The sequence below is a fragment of the Botryllus schlosseri genome, chromosome 12 (genome assembly GCF_051294905.1).
Source record: "Botryllus schlosseri isolate E-star chromosome 12, Bs_hap1, whole genome shotgun sequence".
NCBI lineage: Eukaryota > Metazoa > Chordata > Ascidiacea > Stolidobranchia > Styelidae > Botryllus > Botryllus schlosseri.
The window spans coordinates 8,562,925-8,589,425 of NC_137247.1; the positions used below are offsets into that span (position 1 = coordinate 8,562,925).

Here is a 26,501-nt window from a genome sequence, read left to right on the forward strand (position 1 = left end):
CTGCTGTTGGACTGTTGGTGGATCTTCGTAATAGTATGATATCCGTATTCTTGTTATCATAACGATTCTGCACCTTATACCTGCCGGACTATAGTGGTCGCATATGCACTGCAGTATAACTATTACGCGAAGCCAAGCAGTGCCCTATGGATATCGAAAAGTTAAACCATTTCTGTGTCTAGCTGACTCCCGAGTAAACTATACCTGTCAATTTATTGCATTGGGTAACATTTATCACTCTCATCACCGATATATATTTCTGTATACAACAAAAGTAAGCCAATATATTTAGTCTGAATGATAGTAAAAGTTATATGCTAAGAGAATTTTTTCAATAGTAGGCTATACGCATTAGCTCAACAACGAGTGAATAAAGTCGAAATAAGTATAAGTTTGATGTTTTTGCGGAAATTGGGATTACCTGCGTATCCAATCCAACTGTTTCTACGACAAGTGAAAACCAGACACCATTAGCATTCACGGTTCCCGTATCACATATTTAATCGGATTAAACCGATTTCCGAAAAGCCCGCAGAGCTGCACGTCTTGGGAACTATTTTGATAGAATTCAGAGTTAAAATAATTTTTTATCCTCCAGACGACGGCAAATAGACGTTTGGTTTGAGATATTGATTGGACTGTTTCCCTAAGGATTCCTGCAAGTCCTTAATGTTGTTAAATGTACAGTCCCATGTTTCTATCAATTGAAGAATCGATAAAGCTGAAACCAATAGATCAAATGGCCAGTTTTAATGGAATAATTTTCAGCCTTTAGTTGTTGTGCGATTTTCATGCTCATTGTATCAATTGTCAATTACTATACCGAGGTGGAATTAGAACACATATCAAATATGATTTTAGGCCCTTCTATATTGTTAGGATTGCAAACAAATGGTGTTTTAAACAGTGTTTTAAACAAATGTCTTTTAATTTTTTTTCTTCAAAAGTTGTTTAATTATGCCAACGAATACATAATTAAACAGTGTTTTAAGCAAATGTCTTTTAATTTTTTTTCTTCAAAAGTTGTTTAATTATGCCAACGAATACATAATGAAATGGTGAGAGTTAGACCGAACCCTCGAAATCGTCGTCGGTTCAACCGTTATAGCACGTAGATATAAATCATTGGTTCGGAGGGGATGTAGTCCTGTTAAAGATACGTTTATCCGTTTAGCACGTTTCGACCCGATTTGCGATTTGAAAATGTTCCGAGACACACCCCTAAGTTTTGGTACCTAACTGGATATTGATAAAAAGGACCCCCCCCCAAAAAAGGGATAAAGAATCCGCGGGGGTTGTGGCATCAAGTTGAAAACAACTGACAGTGAATTGGACTGTGCATGTGGTTGACGTGACAACGACAAATGTAATACACAAACGCAGTAAGGCTGTCGTCGTAAAGTTCAATGTGGAGCTATTGAACAACAGAAATAATGTTAAAGCTAGTTAAAAGGAATACTGATGGATAACAAACCGCTTTATGTATACCAGTGATTCTCAACCGAGATGTCATTTGAACTGAGTCAGTGGTGACCAACCTTTTTTGAAACCATGCAAGATCTACTTCAAATTAATGTGGAGGCCTAGCCAGACAGGATGCCTTCTTTTCACATCCGAAAAAGAGGACAATTTTTTCAAGTTTCAATAACAGACATAAAATCGGGAACTATACACAGATAATTGTGATTCTAGACGAGTGGACGGAATTTTTAGTAGACGTTCGCGACATTTCCAAAAAAAATACCGGTTTTCACGTGTAGATTGTGTCGCTGTCAAATGTGTGAGAGAGAGAGAGAGAGAGAGAGAGTCTTTATTTTCATCTAACCAAAATACATGAAAAACAGACGGCAACGATGGTGGTACCGAAAAAATGCATGCACAGTATTCGGTATCAGATAGGAATGATCGATATAACCGTTGAGATCAACTAGTCTGATCTCACCAGCATCAAACAGGTGTACTTGACTCTATAAAGTCAGGCTGTAAAAAATGTTGGTTTAAAAAGGAAAATAAAAAAGAAAAAGTAAACGATGGTAGCAAATGATAAATGCGTGTGCTCAAAGTGCTAGGTTGCTGCGAACTACTTACCCATTCCAGACTGTACCGGGAGGTTGAGAACCACTGATGACCGATGTACAGGCCGTGTTATTTTTGGCATATGCCAAAACTGCCAAAAATAACTTATTTTTGGCATTTTTCGATCTTTATTTTTGGCAGTTTTGGCATCGTCCTCTAAATAGATAGTTTCAGCCTCGAATTAGTCACAAAAACGCTTTATTTGGGCCAGTTTGTCAAAAGACACCACAAAATGTGCAGCATCCACGTATAATCAGTGCCAACAAACAATAAGAAGAAAAAACCTAACGATTTCATAGGATATTAATATCAAAAAAACCACAAAATGTGCAATATCCATCGGAATCGGTGCCAATAAGCAAAAAAAAGAAAGAAAAGCCCAACAAACACGCTCAACAGCTGATTGTGGCAGCTGTTGAATAGACTTAAATCGTTTGCACTGTAACGGTGCTTCCAAACTCAAGTCAGCTAAGTTTCTCCTAAATTCATTTCTCGCCCAGCGAATCTGGGAAATATCGGCTTTAACAGTAGCCGTTGAGGGAAAGAATGTTGCCAGTCATCCACAAAAGGTTTTCAGAGCTTCAAAATCTTTGGAGGGCCGAGCCGTCTTCCATGCATCATGAAAAGAGATCACTTCGCCAGTGTCATCGATCTCATCGCTGAAATAATTTTCTTGCCGATCCTTTTCCAGAAGTTTCCTGTGTTGTCTCTCAACACATTCTATTTAGTAGCCCGACTATCATTTCTCCTTCAGTCTACCGATATATTTTCGGAGGACTTTTGTCACTTCAGGTGGCTTTAATATTACCAACTCGCATGGAAGAGTCCTGGGAAGGTTAGCTTGTTTAAGAACATTGACGCAACAAGACTGTCTGGCAAAACGAGACTATGCAGCTCAGAAATAGCCAGACAGTTTGTTGCGTCACAATGTTCAACTCGATCACAATGCAAAGATCGTGGTTGATTTTGGGGGTTCCAGTTCCATGAGCAGAATATAATTTATATTTTAATAATCAGTACTGCGGCTGCTTCTCATTGATACCCGTTTTATCAAATTTAGCGCTCGACAAGCCGGTCAAAAATGGTCGTGAAATTGCCTTTGGACAAATGGAAAGTATGACGTAAACCAAATACAGTCAGCCGTTCAATCTCGCTGTGCCCACACCATTTACGACACCATGCTTTCACCCCTAATGGGTGGGCTGGACCCAGATTAAGAAACCTGCCTTCACAAACGCTCTTCTCGCTTGTAACGCGGTCCTGTTGACACAACACCATGAACGAAATACACTATTTGGCAGGCCGTGTTATTTTTGGCATATGCCAAAAATTGCTTATTTTTGGCATTTTCAAATTTTTATTTTTGGCAGTTTTGGCATCTGGCTCCTGAAATGCCAAAAATAACACGGCCTGCCGATGTATAAATGGGCTACACCGCCCCATGACAGGACAAGTCCCCATTCCTGCTATGATTACATCCCCATCTAGTGGTTTGTCGTTCATTGAAATGTAATCCTCTAGGGTAGGTCTTCAAGCGAGCGGGAAGACCAACTCGGCTGGCGTTTGCAATTTGCATTGACATCGCCGTGATAATTAACCTAGGAACAGTCACAGATAGAGGACCAGGGTTAATAGGATTCTGGCATTTAGTAATCACTGTCATTACAGCGTAGGTGAAGGTGTTCACAATCATAAATTTCGGAATAGAGTAAAGTCGTCCGTGTGTGATACATACGAAAAGTGGTTGGAACGGAAATATGACATTACCGCCGAAAAATGCCAGAGCAACCATTATTGCGCAAATGAGAAAAGAAATTGACGAATACAGAGCGGAGGGTGGTCGGATGGCGCAAGTTCTGAGGTCAGTAGGCATAGACATTGATCAAAGACAACCCGCAATAGACGAAAATATTATAAAATCCCTAGTCACAGCTGCGGATGCATTATCGACAATTGAATTTGATGATATAAATTTGGAGTTGGCGGCATCTGGCTTGAGGAATGAATTACGCGGCGCGAAAAGAAGCGTTCAAAGATTACAAAGGCGCATACAATCACACAAAAAGAAATTGGACTCGACTTTGGAACAGCACAATGAAATCGAAACAGCTAAAAAGCATCTTGAAAGTCAAGAAGAGGAATTGAGACAAGATTTAAGCAAAATGAATAAATCGACGGCATTTCATTCGAAGAAAAAATATCAATACAATGGAACGATACAATCGACCAAAAAACTTCTGTCTAACTTGGGCTTCGAAGATCACATTTCTCATGAAAAGCTGGCCGAGTTAGGTAATGAAGTAAAATGTCTCGAGGAACGCTTGAAGACTTTGCGTGTATCGTTAAAGTCATACCAAGACTTACCACCGAGTGTTGCCGCCGCTCAAGTGCAATTGGAAGAAAAGAAAGCTATACTTGGTCAACTTGAATCGCGTCTCGCTGATGCATTAGGTGAAGTGGCTATTTCGAATCTTCATGAACAATCTGTCAGAAGATGACTCCTGCTATTTGCTAAAGGAATATGGTTTGATTGGATGTGTGATATGACAACTCAGTGTGAAATCGGTGTATTGTGCACGCCAAAGATTCTGCACACTGCACAAAGGTGTATCACTGGGAACTGTCTTGGCACACCAATATATTGCGTTTAATGTCGGAATTTCAACCGTTGATAACTACAGCAAAATCCAATGTTTTCTTGCTGGATTAAGGATTCATTTTAAAAAAAAAAATTACTCGACTCGACTCAAGTCAATTTCTGTATCGATTTGACCAAGTCCTTTAAGTCATACAACCAATACTTGTGAAATAGGCCCGGCAACTGTCGATTATCTGTTTGCATTTGAGCATGCTCATTGTTCATAGTGATAAAAATGAGTACATTTTGAATGCGAGACCCCAGATATCACCCTAGAGTTTCACAGAAGTGAATTGAACGATGTGACTCGAACTCAACCCGTTGCTCCCTGACTTGACGGCGAACTGAAAATGACTCGAGTCAAAACTATAGATTAATCAGATTGACTTGTGACTTAGCTACAGCCCTGCTGAAAACAGTTTTCCTGGCTTAACTTTCGGTTAAGATGTTCAGCTGCCTTGATTAGGCCTATCTATGGTGGATTTGGTGTGGCGATCAATTTTAACCTATGTTGGAATTAGTAAATTAGTAGGCTTGGTTACAATGTTTGGGAATTTGTGGTTGATTTTTTGTAAGTGTGGCATTTGCTCTATCCTCATTTATGATGATCTGAATAAAAGTAACTGAAATTGAAAATATTGTCTCAATTGGAAGACAATAGTAAATTCATGTTGTATTGAACCCGAATATTTTCAGCAGTAGACATTTGGAAAGAACTTTGTATATCAAAAATCGTATACAACAAAACATGACATCGCCGGCATGAAATGTCGAGTGTCAGCCGGAAATAATCGGATTCATTACAATATGAATATGCTATTCAATTGTATATAGAAGTTCTACACCTCCAAGAAGCTTTTCAATAGGAATATTGTCTTCCTATTAAATTTTGTTCGACTAGTTTTGTTATGGCAAGATAGCATGTTCTGTTTATTATTACATGTTTTTCTTGAAACGAAACTGCTTCAACCTTTTTTGTTAGTGATCATCATTGTTATTATTAAATATTTTCAACTTGCAGACTTTAATTACTGACAAATCACGCATTATCCTATAAGCGATATGAAGCCATCTGAGGCTGAAGTAAAAACATCATTATCGACAGCACTGTCCGGCGCCACAATCCGAGACATATGCCGAAACCTGACTCAATTAATTGACTCGTGCGACACCCAGAATCTGGAAATTCTATTCCACGACATCATGGACGATATTATCTTGAAACGACCGTTTAAATGGGGATTAAAAAGCGAAAATTTGTCACGCGAGGACTCGTTCTGCGTTCGCGATTTCATGGGATTGCAAGGGCCGCTTTTTAGACTTGTTCAACGTATGATGCAGCACGGAATGCAGTGCGTCGTGCCGATTCCTTACTATTCCGAATACCACGAAGGGCCCAATCGAATGTCTCCGTTTGAAGCTTTTTTCGTATACCTGGCTCATTTCATAACGGTCAAGCCTGCCTTTGTGGACATCGGTCACGAGTCATGTCTGCCGACATTTAGCCAGCATAATTCTAGCATCCAGAATTTGGAGGAAGCCCCATACTTCTTGTTACTCGGCGAATACTTTAGCTACTATTTCCCGATGACATCCGATACAAAATCTCCGAGCCTAAACCTAGGAATGCCGTTGAAATCATCTCCAAAGCCTTACCGCTCTATCGCGCAATCCCGATCATTGCTTCGGCATAACGCTTCGAAAATCACATCACACGGAGAAACCTTGAGCTGTGACGTGCTGGCACAGCTTTTTTCCAAACTGTGGATGGAAGATTATTTCAACAAAATCGGTGGCGCCATGGAAAGAAAAATACCGACGCAGAATCACGTCCGCGCAATTCGCCTTCTTGTGAAACATGTGCATTTCTTCTTCAACGCCCACACGGAGAACATAAGGCAATTGCGTTCCGAATCGCTTTGGGAGCAGGTCAATTCCGGCATCATGAATAAATTCGCACCAAAGTTGTACGATTTTCTGCTGCACTGCTTTGAGATTTGGCCTCGCGACCAATCGTTTCGTATCGTGCTCGAGACTTGGTTGAGCTTTATACAACCTTGGAGGTATGTTAGCAAAGATGGAATTGTTCGCTCTGATGCAGCAGTGAGCAACGACTGGTACTGGTTTGTGTATCAACATCTGCGCTTTTACTCTTCATTATTTCAAGCTGCTATAAAAAGACTCAAATGCACGGATCTCGGCACCCCGGCGAATTCCTTTCTGCTTTCACGTGTTGCCAAAGTATTCAAGCAGGCCAACCTGATCACGCTTGTCGATCAGGCACAAGAGAATTCGATTCACGAAATGTCAAGATCCTACGGTAGCTATCTGATGACGTCTTCCAATAGTGTGAAGTCTGACGATGGCATGTTTTCTCGCGAGTTTACAGACATAGTGGCTCAGCTGATGGATACTATCAGTCAAGTTCTCGAGTCTTTGAGAGATAGCTCCAATGAGGGTGACACAAACGATTTTTCTAGCAAAACTCTGAAATTTTTTGGCTACGGCGCACTGCTCGATTCTAGTTCTGATAGAAATTCAGTAACGGACGCAGAAAACACAAAGCAGAACTTGAAGTCCGCCATGACATTTTTGTCTGATACATTCGATCTTCCAGTACCAAAGTTGGCCGCATCACGTCCTGTGTCACCAGACGGAAAGCCGGAGATAGCCGATCACCATGTGGACGATAATGGCCGCATTTTGTTGTCGCCTACCGGGAGATATCAGCTACGTAATAACTTGCGTAAATTCCCGGTCACTCTCAACACCGACCCTGAACTCTGGCCCATTTGCGGATACGAGTGCGCCTTTTTGGTCCGATTTTTTTTCGCGCTGTCGTCGAAGTTCAATAGGAAGTACCGGTCGAAAATGGATGCTTTGTGCAGGGAAAGGACTTTTGTCGGTAAAGCGTGTCGGTGGTTTTGTGTGCCGCGAATTGACGCGACGCGGTATAGGGTGAATAAACGACTCGAGCCGCGGTTGAGTTTGAGGTTCCTGGCCCATTATCGTAATCTTGTTGGTTTGTTCACGGTTTTCCTGTTTCTGTGGTTGTTTGGATTTAGCTTTCCGAAGAGTCTGTTTAACGTTCTTGGCTTCACTGCAATTGTTGTTTTTATCCAAATTCTGTTCAGCTCTGATGATGTGTATTAATCGATTTCAATGAATTTTTAGTGGTGATTTTGTCGCAAGCGCAACTTAGTTTTTGTTTTAATGGGATTGATGCTTAATGGGGGGGCTCGGTGACTATTTATATTGCCACCAAATTTTGCATCTCGCAAATTGAGTAATTCGATATTGCTACCTTGTAACAGAATTTATGTTCTGTTCTTTTTTATTACGTTATTTTGATGAGGGAAGTGCCATGCAAACTGCCAGGCAATATACCTCAGGAAAGCACACTTTTCCTATGGTTATAGCTCAGACGCAATTCTGCACCTACATGTATATTTTCATTGCTGGTATGCTGCTGGAGTCGTACACTGCTAGTTACTGCCCTTCCGCAAAAAATGGATACGATCTAACCGAAATTTCTTGAATTTGAATGTTCTTAACCTTCCCGCAATGTGCTGGTATGTGGTATGCGGCATACTGTACTTTGTATTCAATGGTTCTGGATGAAAATATCATAATATTATGCATTGAAGCCCACGTCTTCTCAAGACCTGAGAATTGAAATAGTGATCTCTGTTTACAACACTATCAAAGCGGTGTCCGACAGTTCATTGTCTGCCCTGCTTGGTGTTGTAGTTAATATTTTGACCTATGTTTAATGCAATCATTGTTTTTTTATAGATGCCAGTTCACCGACAACCGATTCAATCTCATCAACAGCCCTTCAACTCTGAGATCTGGAGTTCCGATTTTAGAACTATTTCCGTCACTCGTATATCTGAAACCGTTTTATTGTAACGAATAACAACAGATAGCAATCATATTTTCATGATTTTCAAAGCGGAAAAACGCGGTAACATAATATCATTGTCAATGACATTTTTGGCAATCTAGAAATCTAACAAACGCAATGCTACGTATCTACTGATTTTTATGGAGTACTGCAGGAGTATGCTGTTCGGTAATGTTTATCTCCAGCCTCTCAAGATGGAAACAATAGTGCCGATTGTCATAACACTTGCAATTCCCTCTGACTTTTCAAGGGTCCAACAGTTGGTAGCAGCGAAAAAAAATCAAATTAGGAGCACTCGTCACACAGTTTTCAAATCGATTGCGCGAAATCTTCCGCAGACTGCAGCAAATCGTTCCTGTACTGTAATATTTTCGACCACGATTTTCGGTTCTTGTGCAGGGTCGTGTTTTTGTTGCATTCGTAATGAAATTCGGGTCCCGTCATTTCGTACCATTTTGGCTTCGGGCCGCGGATTCTTTCCAGTTCTGACTCGCGTTTTAATTGGAGCAAGTACTCCTCTTCTACACGCAACCGGTGGAGTCTTAACCTGGCAAGCTCTTGCTGATAGGGGCTGTTTTCGACTAGTGCTCGACGTGTGTCGATTTTGTCAGCAGACGATAGGAACCTCAATTCGGTTTCGCTGGGTAAAGGGTGAATTTGCCTTGGATAGGTACCTGAGCTGAGAGACTTGTGATGTGTTACAGATCTTCCTTGTGCAAATAGCCCCGTGTTCTTTGGGGCAGATGTAGGTCGTTGCCTGGGCCGTTGCGTTGATTGTTTGAGCTCAGGTGGTGGTTGGGAGCATGCGTTTGTATTCCACGATACAGGCATCCAGCGAGGTTTTGGATCGGGAGTTTTACTCCTTGCTTTAACAGGCGCTCTTACCGGGAAATGAGGCACTACAGTTACTTCTGAACTATTCTCTTTTGAACCTGTAGTAGGGCGTTGCTCTTTGACAGGGAATTTTGGAGGTAGGAGTGATCGTATTCCGACAATATGAGGTGCTGTGAGTCGCACAGGGAAGGTCTCCATGCTGGCTGCTAAACCAGATGAAGTGAGCTGCCCGTCCACGTTCTTAGTAGCCATTTCTGCTCCGAATATTCCGGCGCCGCGGTTACGTGGCGAGACCATTTTCGGTCTGACACCTTTACTTTCGCTAGCTTCGAAGTCTCCAATTGACGTCGATAAATGCCGAGGATCGCGAAACCAAGTGGAATCTTCTGGTGGTAAATGAGAAACGGCTTCATCGTCCTTCCTGCGTAAGAGCATTGTGAGCGTTTCGTCCTGTTGGTACGTTTGTGTGTTCTCTTTCGTGAATTCGTCGATGTACCTGTTCTCGTCATAGTAGGAGCTGTCCCTGGCGAATACTCTGCTTTTAGCGTAGTTTTCTTCCAAACTGTCGTTTAGATTTTTAATATCTGACTTAAGCTTTGATAAGGTAAACTCCAGTTGTTCAAGAGACGGCACTTTTTCGGACGTTTCGTTCGAGATTGAAGCCATTGCCGACGCTGGACGTTGGGGATCACGAGTATGAGTCCTATGATTCCCAGCAAAATTCAAACTGGCGCTAAGGTTCTTGCTTGTTAATGTTTTCTGCGAATTCCCGAAATATGTTTGGTCACGATCTTTCAGGGGCTCCGTTTTCCCAATAACTCCAAACATATCCTTCCATATACTGAGGAACTGTGCCGCAGCGTCCCTTCAATGCTATGGCGACGCCTCTTTGCACGGGCGTCACCATGTGGTTCAGTCCCATTGCTGCAGCATAGCAATTTACAGCGTAGCTACGCTGTAAATTGCTATGGCTGCAGCATATTGCGGCGTACCCGCAGCATAGCTATGCCCGCAGTATGGTTGTTCAAAAATAACTTTTTTTCCGGATTCCAGGAATTCACTGATTATATTTTCAGGTTGCCTAAATCGATGCACAATGATTTTGGTTCGATTCCAACTGGCAGATGTGAACGCACAGGAACTGGAAGATTTTAATTTATTTATTATAATTTATACAAAATGAGGTGGCATGTCACAGAAGCGAGATCGAAATGTCCTGTCGTGGTCCGGTAAATTTCCACAAATTGTACATTAGTACCATAGCAATTAACAACGTAGCTACGTTGTAAATTGCTATGTTAGTACTAATAACATGTCCTGATACATATTCCCCCCCACTGCATTTGATCTCGAGATAAGTTGTGTTTGATACCACATAACTATACAATCTCACTGTGCGTATATGATTTCAAAAAGGTACAATTTGTTCGAATGAAATATACTCTTCGGAATTTTGCCATTGAGAGAACAAGAGTATTTGGTTTCCAATACTAGCCAGTCTTCAGGATTACCGGACCACAACCTAACATCGACCTCGCCCTCCGCCACATGCCACCTCATTTTGTCGCTTGCGTCTTATATTCTCTGCATTACTTTTCATTCAGTGTGCATGCCTCTTATTTACTTCGCCTAGGCTAAGGTGGGTGTCTGATCTTAATGACTACTCCAAGTTGTTTCGACACCTTCCTATCTTTTCATTGTATCGCAGTCTTGTGATGTTTCGAAACGATGAAAATATTAATAAATCTGATTGATTGATTGATTGATTGATCCTTGGCGTCCTTCACAAATCGTAAATTGATATTTCAAAGTAATGGCTCTTGCCCGGGCTGGAAACCACTGCTTGGTTCGGTCACGTTCTCACTTCTACCACATTAATCTGCCTCATCTATGTCCGGTGACCATCTTTAGTACTGTAATACTATTTTATCTCTATCTCTCTCTCTCTGTCGCATTGCTTACGTTTAGGATTGCTACTCCCAGACATCTAAGGAAAACCCGATCCATATCCGGTTCCATCTTGTTACTTCAAAGTAGGTGGACCGCAATCTAGCAAGTCGAGCCACGGATCAGCTTTAGTTGATTTGCAACCACGGGATTGTGTTTCTTATATTTGCATATCCCGTACTCGAATGTAGGCAATATTTCACGCTATATATTATGCGTTATTTGGCGTCTTCAGAGTTTTATATTTGCCCGAGCCCATTTGTATTTTACTTTTTCTTGTTATATTCAAATGACGAAAATATAATACCACGAAGTTGCGTCCATGTTGATGTTGAAGTGTCTGTCTGCTTAGTTAACTCTTCGCTGTTGAATTAGTGTGTGAACTTTGTGTGATAAAAAAACATTTCTGCCTTATAGATACCAGTATTTTATTGTTTACCAAATTACTGTACCTCATGGCTCATTCTGTATTTTGAATTGAGAAGTAAGGTGGCGTATCTATATCTAGCTTTGCTAACAATTGCTAAAACAATTGTAAAAAAATATGCTCGTAACGAATTCACTGAAGGACTTGCTATCCATAATTGTGCGAATTAGACCGTGGATTCTGAAAATGTCTTTGATGTAGAAGTTTGTTTCCGTACCAGATTTCATTGAAAGTAAAGTAACAACAAAATGACCTAGTTTACTCCTTATACACCTGATTGAATATATTTACACATGTTTGTAATGTATGGTAATGATATTATAATGCCAATTATGTCGAAACTGTTTTGTCTGTGATATCATTGCTGATGACTAACGGGAAAAGAATCCAGTTATCGATGAATTGCTATTCATCTTACGACTTTTTGATGACTTTAAAATGGAATCGAAAATTAGTCTTCTCGTCAGAATTCGTGCCGTATTTTGCATACGTCGTGTCCGAATAAAGTCGAATAATTTTAAGGCAGTGACTCGAGTCAAAACAAGTCATTCAGTAAACATGTATATTCATCCAAACAAGCAAGACCTTGTATTTATATATTTGAATGTCTCTATGAACTCTACTTATAATTAGCAACATCATTAGCAATATAACATGAGGTCGCGAATGCTTGAAAAGGTAATTTTAGGTTCATCAACACTGTGTGGCTTGTAGGTAATAATGTTAGGATGCAGTACAGCTTAGTATATACAATACATTCATAAAATTTTCTACTGTGATGCCTGCCAAAATAAAGTTTCTGACTATTATTAGAAGTGTCAATTCTAGAACCACATAGGCACATGCTATGATATTGTAGATAGAATAAAAAATGCAACATTTATGCTGTTGCAATGAAAGTATTATCAGTTATACTTATCAAAATGAATATTTCGATATTTCTTCATTATTATTATGACATGGTGTTCATCATAATATTGCATATAATCTCTACACGAATATGTTGCCTCTGAACAATATGAACATGAACATGCATATAGCACCAAGATACAAGTTTTGGATGGTATGTGATAAAGCCATTAATAGTATCAATGCCTGGGTATAAACCATAAAGTACTGAAACGATTATTGCCGCTGATAGAATAGCTATTTTTTTGAAAGGTTTTTTGAAAGGAGCGTGGTAACTGGTCGGTTGACTTCACCACTCCACTGTAATTGTTTCACTCAGTTCTAGTTATATGGCCGATACACTATTTACGGAGTTATTTGGACTTGAATCAATCTTTGACTAGGTCGATTGAGCCACAAATGTATTGTAGGATACATTGGCGGTAGTTTTCTGTCGTTATATCTTACAATGGTTGTATTGATATGATAGGCTACTAGCGATTCCATCTAGCGACGTGCCGAAAATAGCATAGCATGACCATAAGATAACTGGCAAATATACAAACCTGTTACTTCTATACGGCTGGGGTGGTCAACCCGTGGCCTACGAGGTAATTTTTGAAATAGGTTATATTATCAAAACATAAATTGCCCAGGTAATTTATTGTGAAGTTGCAAGGCCAACCAAAGTTTTCATTAGCCTGACCGCGAAATTTAGGATGTTGATGACTAAAATATATATTCTTACGCATTGGTGTAGCCAGGGGACAGCCACATTATTTGTAGATCCACGTATATTTCCCTAAAGTAGTGTAGGCTATGTCTCGGCAGATTTATTTGAGTCTAAATTTTTCTTACACCCAGTGGTATACAGAGGCGACCCACAATATCTGTGAGTAGCAACATTGTTGAACGAATTCATCTATTAACTTTAAATTCTTTTACGCTTAGCGCGGCTAGATTTGCACAGTCAGTGCTGTTCTATAAATGTTATTGATTTTGACTAAGATGAGTCTTGTTTTCTTCGTTACCTAATGCGGCTTGCTCCTATCGTACTACTGAAGAAGGTCATCAACATTCAAGTGGCCTGCTCAATGGTTCGTAAATCTCATGTGGCCCTTTGGCCGAAAAGGTTAGCTACCCCTGGTCTAGGGTATACCGCATGGAAGACATCTATATCTTTACTCAGAAATTTGAAAAGATGATGCCAGAAGTTTTCCCCAAACCTGTTCCGAGTTGACAGATAGTAGGGAAGTCCGCGGTAATGCCTATAACGCGTGAAAATTTTATGATTGAATAGACAGTAGTCAATTTAACAGGAAATGGATATCACCGGGTTGCTTTGAGCCGCAATATTCATAAATTGGTATGCCTAACACCGCACAAATTTTGAATTCCAATGTTCACTTTGACAGATCGTTTGCCTGTAAAAGGGAAATGATCATCGATTCTTTTCATTGGTTGAATCACTAAAAATTCAAAAATAACTTGATCGCCAAATAAGATTGATATGAGGTATATATAGCGAAGAGCTTCATGAGCTGAAAATTGACGCAAAAAATACCTTCATCATGGCTTAAAGTATTTATTTTTGATTTATTCGAAAATTTTCCGTGTATATTTCATGTCCCAGCCATTGTGCACATCAGGCACATACAGTTCGCTTCAGACCCAATATCTGCGCAGTCAATGGGGCCTGAAATGCCCTGGGTTGAATGTATGCAATATTTTATTGCTATATACGACATCTCAGTATATTCAGACAAGTGATATACTCTGTGATATCGTAGCATAGCCACTGCATAGTGCACAACTGCACATGCTTTATATATCACTCAAAGAATTGCTAGTTCGCCTTTTTCATCTACTAGTACTTTAACATGTTTGAGTTGTTTTCAAATTATTCGCTTTCGACATTGAGCCGTAGCAATGATTTGCGACATGTATACTTTTATAGGCTATTTTTAAACTCATGTCATTGAATCAATAATTCAACCATTGAGCTGTTGTCACTCGCTGTTAAGGTAGAGAGAGCATGTATGAATCAGCTTCAGGGAATTCGGCAATAACATGGCGCTGGGCGTGCGGTGTAATAGCCTCTTGCACGGTGCTGATTATTACGAGCGACCTCTTCAGTTTACTTTTCTTCATTATCTACAATATTCTGTTTCGATATCAGGTATTAGTGTGGCTATCAAATGTGATATTTTGCTGCTGTAGCTTCCCGTGAAGTTATCGGATGCATTGATTAGCCTAGATGGTACAAAGTATGTGCATTGACTGCGTACACGTTTCATAGTGTAGTGGATTCAAGGATCGTCAGTTGGGATATTCGTATCATCATGATGGAGCATCGGCCTGCAGATAGGGGTATGTTTTTTTGTTTCATGCTTTTGTGATAGAAAAAATTATTTGGTTGTCTCTTCATTTGATGTTTCATTGTTGAACACTGTTCAGACTTGGATAACTGGAAAATTTTCAGTTTTTTTTGAATTAGATTAGAATTGGAATTTTTTTTACAAATTAGACTAGAATAAGAATTATATTCGAACAGTTTTTTTTCAAATTAGATTAGAATTAGAAATATAGCTACACAGTTTTTTTCAAAATTACATTTTAAAGGGGCACTGCACTCTAAAAATGATGTGGTCTCAAATTGAAGGGCAAAACGCAGTAAAATTTTTACCAGCAGCCGTTAGCCGATGTTATGAACAAGATACGAAATATGTCGTACACGCCAAGGTGGTTTAGATACCGCGATCAACGGAAGATATCCAGTCAGGAGATTTATGTCAAAATCGAGCCTAGTGTATTCCATTTCTTTAGGACAGAAATAGATAATGTCCTATTCTTATGTATAAAAAATTGTTTATGTATAAAACATTATTAACATCGGCTAACAACAATATAAAGTTTGATCTCTGCGTGACTGCTGGAGCGTGAAGTTTTTGTGGAAATTTCAATAAATTGCAGCTCCATTATTACGGTGGCGTTCTGAAGAAAACGACTGCTGCCAAATTTTTTTCTTCGTTTTGCTCTTCAATTTGAGACCACATCATTTTTAGAGTGCAGTGCCCCTCTAATTAGTTATAGACTTGCTGAATTCGCGAAAACTTGGGTGTTGAATGAATTTTAGTTCATATCAAGGCAGAGTTCATACACGTTGCAACAAGCGTGTCACGTTTCGCACTGTACAATTTTCCTTATTAATTTTCCGGAAAACCAGAAATTTTATTAGAATTAAAATTGGAGCATTGAATAGAAACATTTCACAAATTAGATTAGAATTAGCTTGCCGGCATTTCAGTTTAATTAGTCAACTAGAATTATCTAGTTGTCGAAGTCTGCACTGTATGGCGTATGTATATACAAACATTTCAATCTTATGATACCACTTTTGTGTTGTTATGATTAGAACTAGCTGGATAAATTTGATTTCTCTACTAAGCTTTCCACGCATAATTAAAATTCTCCAATGTGGGACATTACAATTTCCATCATCAGCCTCTAGTGGCGTTATTGAACTGGATTGAAAAACGTTCAATGTATATTCCTTATTTAGTTATTTTCATTTAGCGACATGCGTCTTTTACGAATAATTTTATTTTCATAAACTTTGTTTGATCAATGGGCATTCTCAAGCCATTTCAGCTCTTTTTTCTATCGAGGTCATGTGATTGGCTTGCCTTTATATGGTGGAATTTATAGTCCACGGTAGGCTAATGATTGAATAATGATTCATGTTGAAATAAACCTGGCATATTTTCGACTGACACTCAGCTAATCGGCAGCGACTAGAATAGAATTCAAGAGAACAGTCTTATCACCAGTTATGATGTCACAGGCATAAAATTTCAAATAATCGAGACAAACAGATGGCCAAAAATTATATAAGACTACAGGGTTAGGGTCGTTAAAGAGCCCGTTCATTCTTTCACAAATGTGCCTTCTAGTCGAGTTCAATCAAAATCCGTCAACTTAGTTTGTGACAACAGAAAGAGTTCCTGTATAATCTAAAAATAGTGCATTGATCCTAAGCCAGATGGCAGATGGTTCGCCTTGGCTATTCGAATTTTGAATATATCTTATCCAATTGTATATTGAAGTTCTGTACTTCAAAAAGTCTTATTAAAAACTAATGATTATATAATGCATCATGCATGTTCATGTTCATTCCAAAGAACTGTTTCGGTGCGATCATACCATATTCCTGTCAAACCTTGAAACTGTTTGCCTATGATTTACTTAACATGTCTGCTTGTTTTTATGCCATCCATCTGGTCAGTTAAAAAGCTGAGTACTGGGTATGGTCTGGCGTAATTTCCACAAAGTATTAAAGGTCTTTGTAAGCAAGAATGTGATTATTTTTTGTGCTGTTACCAGCATCATGTAATTGGCCGATGGTTATGATTTCTACCATTTGAATTTTATAAGCCTTCTGCTGGTTGTGTGTTTCAATGTGACAAAGCGTCTTATAAATGTTCTCTGTCTGTTAGCCTACTGGAGTACAGTTCAGAGAGAGCTGTCTTCTTGATTGATATGGTGACTGGAAACTTGGTAGCAGACTTGTGCAGATTTACATTTATGATACATTGATCGAAATTCTCCAAGCGATTTCACAGCGATGGATCTGCATTATGCTAATCATGCATAAAGTTCTGAAGAGGTTCGTCCACTTTTTGGCAGTTGATGTTCATTGTGTTTGCCAATCAAGACTGAGCAAACATTTTGAATATGACTCGATTAGGTATGACGCACTATTTTTCGCCGAACGAGTTTCTAATTAGCAGATGCCAGATGGGTTATCTCATGAGTTACAAGTTTATTTAACTTCGGAAGGTGACCTTTTGAATATACAGTGATAGAGGGAAAAATACACATTTCAGCGTTATGGGGAGGCTTGAGAATTTAGTCATATGGTCAAAATGGAATGTAATATCTTCTGGCCGATTCCAGTGTTGTGAAATGAACTGATGTTATTATTACATGTTGCTAGTGAACGGTGACTCTGTGACCATAATATGCATTAGTAAAAGTGTTTCCTCCTTTTGTTCATTCCTGATATGGATCGAAAAGCTCTGCAACTCCATGACTGATAACAATACACATGGAATCAATGTGCGATATTATGTTGTTTTGGCCGAAGTTGTATCTCATGCCTTCCCAAGTTTGAACATGCATTTGATTGTTATACAGTATCTATTGATCGCACACGCTCCATCTTTATGGATATGGCTTGTCAAGGTTGATTTGCTTTCAATAGACTTCTTTTTGAGATTTGACAGTCTGGTGTAGACAACATGATTTGGTGAAATGCGATAGAAGTTATTAAAATTGTGCAAAGAAATGAAGAACATAAAATCATGACAAATCAATGTGTCCTTGCTCTATGAGTGAGAATGATGGCTGAGTTATGTTTGTACCTGAAAATAGTAGCCTACTGCCATGCACCAAAACCAACTTGGGCAATGACAGTCTGGACCTTCGTACTATTCATAAATAGTGCCGTGCAGTGATGGATTTTTTACATAGCTTATTAACATTACCAGTCTGACATATAACAAGGTAACGTTGTGAGCTTTGGAATTCTGACTTGATCTGGTGTTGCTACGCTTGTAACATCACCCGTTCTAGTTATTTTACCTTTGCTTGTGACATTGTGAGACACAATTTTTTTATCATTACCATTTTCCTTCCCTATTAATCAGAGCGAGTGGTTGCCTACTTCCAAGACTTTATCATGCTTCAGCTGCATATCTCTCTTGTTAGACGCCCTATTTCATAAAATATGTTTGTTAGACGCCCTATTTCATAAAATATGTTTGTATGAGCTTAGCAAACCATAATCATGGTGTGGACAATACTCTATTTTTGCTTTTCGATCCTGTTACCTGTACCTCTGTATTTGTCTTGTTGGTTGTGTTTGTTTGTAAAGGAATTTCTACAGAAAAAAAACAATGCCATGTTTTGATCTTCAACTGTGTAAGCTAAGGTATAGTTATAATCAGGTCCATTTCAAAATGAGACACACGTTTTTATGTTAGTGTCTTATGAAATGGTTAATAGCATTTCCTTAATCCTCAGGTTATTGCATTCAATGTCATTTTGTTACTTAGATTTATACAGTGGAGTGATACCCCCTGTAGTCATATTTGGTTATCGTACTTCCAATTTGCGCTGCAAATGCGGATGTGTTCTGCTGTCAACACACCGAATTATTTGCTTCACCACTAATTAGCTAAATATGATGATCTTCTGCTGAAACAATTTTTACGTCAGTGCGGTGGATAAGTGCTACTTTAATAGGTCAATATTAAGCCATTATCAACTTGTTTCCTTCCTTGTTAATTGTTTTCCTGTTCCTGTCGCGTGGAGACGCTTGAACATACAAGCCTAACTTTTCTCACTAGGAAGATTTCGTAGAATATAGTCCGAGCGTGAGCTTAGGTCAAGCTGAAAGTGGGCAGTCCGGGTGTTTTTGTTCCGCCATCTCGGTTTGGTTTGACATTCGGTGTCTGAAGACTTCTGGATGGGTCGGGAGGCTCAGTTCTGGTAATGGTGGGTCGGTGTGTACTACGTCGGTAAGTACTACGAAAATGATGTTCAGTGTGTATCAAATCTGAGTTACGAGACTGGCAAATGTCTGTACAAGGACGAGTGCTGGCTTGGCTCATTTTGCATGATACAGATCTCTCAGGAAGAACGGAAATTCGACAAGAATGATAATTAGAGCATAGCAACATTCTACAGATCAGATTAGAATTTGAATTGGTGGATAGAAACATTTGACAAATTAGATTACCCGCATTTCACTGTAATCAGTCTAATTGATTGGTTCTTATGCATCACTAACGTGAGGAGCACTTAGTTATCTGCTAGATTTTGTGGAACCCCAAATTTTTGCTGATACATAAAAACAAAAATCTATCACAATACACAGCTAGTACATTACTATAGAATACTCGCGCACAAACAGTGTTAAAAGTGCTAGACCATTAAATATAACTTACACACCAAACGAAAACAATATACCGGTAATGGATATTTATTGCAAACCAGTGTTACTTTTGCTGTTCCAGTTCAGAAATGCGAAGCTTCACCTTGGAACGTGTCGTCGTCGTGTTCGGTGGAAACGCAACAGTGTGACTGCTTGATTAGCCTACAAATAAGCCAATAAATATTGGAGATAGAATTTGCATTTTAGAAGGGCTTGGTTTGGGTTTTGATCGCCAACCTCTGCACCGTACGCCACTGGGTCATGGCATGCCACCACTGTGACCATTCGGCTACCGATCGGGCCAAATTCCCTATAACCAATGACGGCCAAGAATGACGTATGCTCATTGCTCACAATCACAAATCATATGGATGAATTGAGTGTGTGTCTTGACCAGGGTTGTAACTAAGTCACAAGGCTCCGCGTCACAAGTCAATCTCCCTTTTATAGTTTTGACTTGAGTCAGGTCGAGTCATTTTCAATTCACCATCGAGTCAAGTCCGAGTCCAAGTCAACGAGCAGTGGGTCGCGTCCAAGTCATGGTATAATGACTCGAGTCCGAGTCCAAGTCATTGTGATAACTGCTCAGTTTCCAGTTGAAAGTCAGGTTAAACCCACTTTTTATAACTCTTATTGGTGATATCGAATGGTTCGCATTTATAATATACTAGGTAATTTCCCTCACTTTTACTAGTTTCCGGTCGCATTTTCAAGTACGGTACCAGTGTCAATAGATGAAATCCCAATATGGTGGTTACTTTACTATTCTTCGAAAGTACAATGAAATGTTGGTCTTGGCCGTCTGAGTCTCGAGTCATATGACTTGGTTAGAGTCCTGCACAATGACTCGAGTCCAAGTCGAGTCAGAAAATCGTGACTCGAGTCATTACAGCCCTGGTCTTGACCTTCACGGAACCCCTGAGACTGGCTCATGGCACCCCTAGTATTCCGTGGAACACCGGTTAAGAGTCACTGGTCGAATTATACAGTTAGAATTAGGTAGTTAATCCAAGTCTGGTTGAGGAATTCAGTCTTGTGTAATAAAAGTATTGTGTGTCCGCTCTTCCGTATGACTAATACACGTTTTGAAGTCGAATCGACTGCTTGCTGAGATGAACAAAAATTGTTACCCAAGTACAGGTTTATATGGAAGAAATGTGCTTCACTGCATAGGTTAGGTGTATCTAACACAGGGCTCACCAACACGTGGCCCCCGGATTCGTTTTTTGCGGCCCGCGATCTGATTTGAGATTCTGGTTTGAATTCTTTCCGATTTGAATTCCGTCTCAAAATATAGTTTTATTTTCAAAATAGATATTCTCCTGTGTCCGACATCACTATTCCTCACTAGCTGAACCGGCTTCGGCGATGGAATCGGCATTCCATCGAATGAGAATCAGCTGATATGAATTGGTAATGGGCATATATTGCCTTGACGTGCAATGTCCCAGACACTGTCCGGACCAAAACGCTTAGATAATGGCTTAGGGCTTCCACAGTGGATCAGGATTTACGAGAAAATATTCTTTCAGCTGTAGAACCGTGTCTCGCTATTCCTAATATCGATGCCTTAGTTACTGAAAAGTGGTGTCACTTGTCAGATATCGTGCGCAGCTCGTAGTTCAAAATAACATGAAAGAAATAATCATGATGGTTTTGTTGTAATTGTATTTCTATATCAAATATTACTTTTTTGACTTTGACCGTCGCCCATGTTAGAGAGCACAGCGTTGTATTGACGTGAAGTTTTAAAAACGAGGTTGCTTAACTACGTGGCCTGTTTTGTCTCGATATTGCATTCTTGCGGCGTGCGGCCTTTGCGAAATTTGGAAAGTGACCCGCGACCCGTTTTGAGTTGGCGCCTGACGCGGTGCTTCGACGTTTCCTATAAATTGCGCTAACCAACCTGTCGGAGCGTCAAGCGGCATCCGTGTTTACTATGCATTCGTCTCGAGAGCAAACCAGTAAAAATACTCGGAATTGTCGACCTATCGCAAGCGACGACCGCGATTGGCATCCGCGGGACGACGTGTCTCGGACAGTCATCGCGCAAACACAAACGTTATTCCTGGCCTCCCGACTTCGCTCGCGGTCGCGAATACCTTTCGCATATATTCCCGATTACGGCGCGGCAAATACTATGCCGATGACGCACGCAACGCTCTTTGATGTGCTTTTCTTGCTTGGTGCGCGAGTGTTTGTCTTGCGAGAAGCCGGCGCACAACGGTCTTTCTATGTAGATTTCGTTTTACGCTAGTGATTTACAGTGGGGTGGAGTGCCGACGTGTTACATGCGTGATGTAATTTACGGTGTCGATTTGGGAGGGAGTAAAAGTAGCCATCGATGGTGGCTTGGTGCTCCAGTAGTAGCCAATTCTAAATGAGTAAAAATTAAGTTAACGCAAAACCGACTTGAGTACTCCGCTACTGGCCACCTCTGGGGTGTCGTTATCTTGCAGATCTACCATCTACTCTCGATATTTTGAAGTTCAATGCGTCTGGTGTGTGTTTACACCGTGTCGATACCGCTCGCGAAGGCTCCCAGAATGTCTCAATAGCATACACGATTAGCCTCGCCTTTGACGTAATCTTGCCCGCTTTTCGCCGCAAACGGTTTCGCGTAATGCGCGCTGACATTATAGCTCGTGGAAACGATACGCTATCGGGCCGATCTTGATCTTGATAAGCACGCGAGATAAGCGCAACACCTCGGGCGCCAGCGCTAATTTAAACGACGCGAAGCGAGGACATCATCCTGTGGCACTGTTGTTTCTCGGCGATGGTTGTGTAATTTTTTACGGCGGGTGCGTTGCGTTTCCGTGAAATCTTGCGACTCGCTTGTGTGTCTACAATTTGAGCTTGACGGATATTGCGATCGAGGAACAGACTCAGAAATAGCTAGGGTGTGAACGTGGTGCGCGTTACTGTTATGAATGAGGATGGATAATGGCATATCCGTTATCAGAAATTATATCGCTTGTGATAAGAGTTCGGAAAGGTCCATAACAATAAGAATGATGCGGAAAATTCAAGGTACATTTTACGTGACCGCAATGAATGTAATACCAGTTCTGCATCACATTATAAGGTAATTTGGCGGTTTTTCGACTATACACCTCTTGCCTTGTGACGACTTCACAGGTCTCGTTGACACTAATTGCATACTACGTTGTTTGCGGTTTTCATGGTGTTTGTCGACTACTATTCTCAATTGGTCATTTACACCAGGCCAATGGTCTTCATTTTTATTCCGTTTTATTCCGTAACGGCCCACTTCCAGGCTTTTATAAGTCACCGCATACACGGATGAGCGGGAGCCTAGATAAACGTGCAACACTTCAGTAGGAATTATGGAGTCGACCTCGGTCGGACCCGCAATCCGTCGGTGTTTTAGCTGTGGATTATACCACTACGCTATCTCGCGACGATATCACAGATGTCTCATTTACACTAACTTGCAAAGCTTTCTACTACATTGTATATTAGGGCTGTTCAAAAATAACTTTTTCTTCTGGATTCCAACCAGTCAGGCATTAAATTGTCAGGTTACCCTGAAAAACGCTGCTCACCAAATTTGGTTCAATTCTATCAAGTATAAGGCTCCGCGGATCCAATTAAAATTTTTAATTTATAATGAAAAATTAAAAATAAAAATTTTCAAATTTTTCTGTCGACCCCACGAAATTGTTGAGCTGTCTTCAAAGACGATGCAAAACAAATTTGGTCAATTCCAACTAGTAGAAGCGGAGTTATTTGAGTTTTTCGTTGATGATCCTCAGATTATCACCGTATATGCTACAATGCGACCAATCGTACATTATAATATAATACTCGGTTCGGCTATGCTCTATGCTGTTCTCGGTATCTATGGACTGCGATCGTAGGCGGTCAAACTTGGTAATCAAATAGGCGTAGCGTAACTTCGTGAAAGTAAGTGACAATGTCAGTGTCTGAAGACGTGCAGAACTTCAATACACAATTGAATAATATATTCATTATTCATATTGAAATAAACCCGAATAGTTTTGGCTGATACTCGTCATGGATAATCAGCGACTAGTAGAGAATTGAAGAGAACTTTATATCAACAGTCGTATCACCAAATATGACGTCACACGCACGGAAATTCGACTAATGAAGGATAAGAGATGGTCATGGTCAATGTACTGGTTTTCAGTTTATGCACGATGGTCAATGTACTGGTTTTCAGTTTATGCACGAACTCCTTCTGTTGTCACAAACTAGGTTGGCGGATTGGATAAAAGTCGACTCTAAGGCACATAAAGAAGGTAAAAAAAGGCCACTCCCGGCGACGCGAAATCTGCCGCCTCCATAAATTTGGCAGGCATGCAAGGGATAATTCTCTTCGTGCGAAATATCATCGAGATGACAGATTTCGCTTGCGACTAAAAAAAAGTTAGATCGGGGCCTACGATAACCCGTCTTAGGCCCTGGCAAGATACCTCAAACGTGCGGATTGTGTAAATATGAACCCCACTAGGGCAGAGTCTTGTGACCTGAAATGCAGTGCGGGTCGGATATCGGCGACCGAATTCACGCAGGATATCGCTTTAACGTGACGCTGCAATTATTAGCCGTGCTACTATTCCCCATTGAAAATGGTCGTCTAATATCAACAACGACGGCAAAACGTGGCACCAAATGGGGTCGGTAACTGCAAAATTGCGTCAATTTCGTCAAATTGGCGCGCGTTTTGCGTTCAGCAAATCGTTCGTCGGTAGCGCGCGGAATTGGCTCGTATTGACGGCCGGTAATCAACCAGTTCGTAACGAGCCAAGGGAGAATTGATATGTTTTTTTTCATGTCGCCCGAGACGAGCACCGAGTATTTGCCAACTGGGAACGCGAGATTCGAGAGGCCAAAGGTCGATAATAAGTCTCCGGATTCCTGCACATCGACGCGGAAACGGTGGCGTGGTGCACGCAGACTTGACAACTAGAACGTTTTCAGATTTTTAAAATTAGATTAGAATTAGAATTGTAGTTACACGGCTTTTTCTAAATTAGATTAGAATTACAGAATTCGCGAGAACTTGGAAATTGAATGAAGTTCGTATCAAGTCAGAGTTCTCACCCATAAGCATCAGAATGATGAATGTCTGCGCAGCGAGTTTGGCTAGTTTCGTACGACACGGTTCTCCTGTAGCATTTTCAGGAAAACCAGAAGTCAATGAGAGCGTGGAAACATTTCACAAATTAGATTAAAATTGGAATTGGAGCAAAGAAACATTTGACAAATTAGATTTGGATTATATATTACCGCCCCAATTAGTATGATTGGACAAATGGAACGATCTAGTTGCCCGTGTCCGTCTTCACTCAGCTGATGTTCGACAGATTTCGACGCACTTGTCTCTCTCTGCGATTTTAACGCATTTCTTGAGTGGCGTTGCGGTATTATCGCAGTTGCATACTTAACGCACAGAAGACACCATCAAATGTATGCGTATGCGTATCTCCGATAGTAGATCTGATAATCACGCGATGGAATCGTTTCGACCGAATTTGATATGACGGATTCGATGGTGTGTTCCCTGTCGTGTTCCACTCAATATTTTTGTATGATATCTACTACTGATCAGGACTGGTCAGTGACGCGGTACTTCACTACTTTTTCGTACTTTAGTACTATAGTAGGTTTCCTCTACTTGTACTTCTTGCTGTTTTGAGACTATTTCCACTTCTACTTAATAACAATGTTCAGTTCCAGTCAGGCAAAACAGGCCCATAGCTGTGTCTACTTCTACTATAGTATTAATTAACGACCTTACATCTATTTCTGCCAGTAACAAGGTGGCGAGATAGCGTAGTGATATGATCCACATTCCACAGCTGCAACACCAATAGCTCGCGGATCCGAGTCCGACTGAGGTTCACTCCAAAATCTCGCCTCAGGTGTTGGAGGTTTCTCTAGGCTCCTCGCCTCACAAAAGCCTAGACGTGGGCCGTGCTACAAGTCGGCATCTGTGGAATCAAAATAAAGAATATCAGCCTTGTGTAAATGACCATTACAGTCGATAAAACATCGCAGATACCGCAAGGCAAATACTAGAGTGCCAATTATGACTATTCTGACCGCATCTACTTTTGATATCGGGCCGACTGAGATCATGTGACTGGCGTCCGCGTACGTTGTTGACGATCACGCAGAACCGCGGGGAATTGTTCTATAAAGATTGGCGGGCGATTTATCATCCACCAAAATAGACCGGGCGAAAGGGCGGTCTTTTATTGAGAACGCGGAGCGCGCGCTCGCCTGCTAAAAATAGCGACTCCCGCGGCGCGTATAATTGCAGCGAGGGCGTGATGGATTATACAATTGCGATTGATTTTACGCGGTAATTCGTGGCGCGTTATCCGCTCCGCGGTGCTAACAAAAACGGGTTCTTATTGCCACGAAACGCAGACCAGGATATGAAACGAATTTACGGTGCTATTATCACGGGGTCGCCACACAAAATCGGGAGAAGGCAAAAATTCCGACATGATCAAATTTTCGGCGCCGCGTACACGTCATGTGTACGATTGTGACGTCAAATTCACGGGCAATACGATGTCAGAAGTTCGGAACTTGGGCATGGGGTGAGCTATTATGAGAGGAGTTTCAGTTTCCTGTATAAAATCAGGATATGTATTGGGTGTGCGCGTTCGCAACTTCGCTGTGTTCTGGCGGTATCGGGCCAGATCAATATCGCACAAGCATGTCTGTGCTATTTCAAATCAAAGGGGGTCACTGGTCAAAGTAGGTGTCGTATGTGCTGGAATAG

At 40.6% G+C, this 26,501-nt stretch overlaps 4 protein-coding genes across 4 annotated transcripts in view; 3 read left to right on the plus strand and 1 right to left on the minus strand.

Annotated features, from left to right (window-relative positions):
* The first annotated feature begins 3,619 nt into the window (after window positions 1-3,619).
* Window positions 3,620-5,736, plus strand: LOC145452124 (uncharacterized). The gene has a single exon (XM_080330337.1). The coding sequence runs from the start codon at window positions 3,834-3,836 to the stop codon at window positions 4,572-4,574; it is 741 nt and encodes a 246-aa protein (XP_080186463.1). The 5' UTR covers window positions 3,620-3,833; the 3' UTR covers window positions 4,575-5,736.
* Window positions 5,737-5,776: 40 nt separating this feature from the next.
* LOC145452122 (sphingomyelin phosphodiesterase 4-like) lies at window positions 5,777-9,064 on the plus strand. Its single transcript, XM_080330335.1, has one exon. It carries the CDS (start codon window positions 5,777-5,779, stop codon window positions 7,865-7,867), a length of 2,091 nt encoding a protein of 696 aa, XP_080186461.1. The 3' UTR covers window positions 7,868-9,064.
* Window positions 8,604-10,352, minus strand: LOC145452123 (uncharacterized). The gene has a single exon (XM_080330336.1). It carries the CDS (start codon window positions 10,281-10,283, stop codon window positions 8,931-8,933), a length of 1,353 nt encoding a protein of 450 aa, XP_080186462.1. The 5' UTR covers window positions 10,284-10,352; the 3' UTR covers window positions 8,604-8,930.
* Window positions 10,353-14,676: 4,324 nt separating this feature from the next.
* LOC145452544 (histone deacetylase 4-like) overlaps window positions 14,677-26,501 on the plus strand; it is a 42,105-nt gene continuing 30,280 nt past the window's right edge. The window contains exon 1 of the mRNA XM_080330712.1: window positions 14,677-15,087. Coding sequence (XP_080186838.1) covers window positions 15,060-15,087 — 28 coding nt within the window. The 5' untranslated portion in view covers window positions 14,677-15,059. The remainder of the gene's footprint in view (window positions 15,088-26,501) is intronic.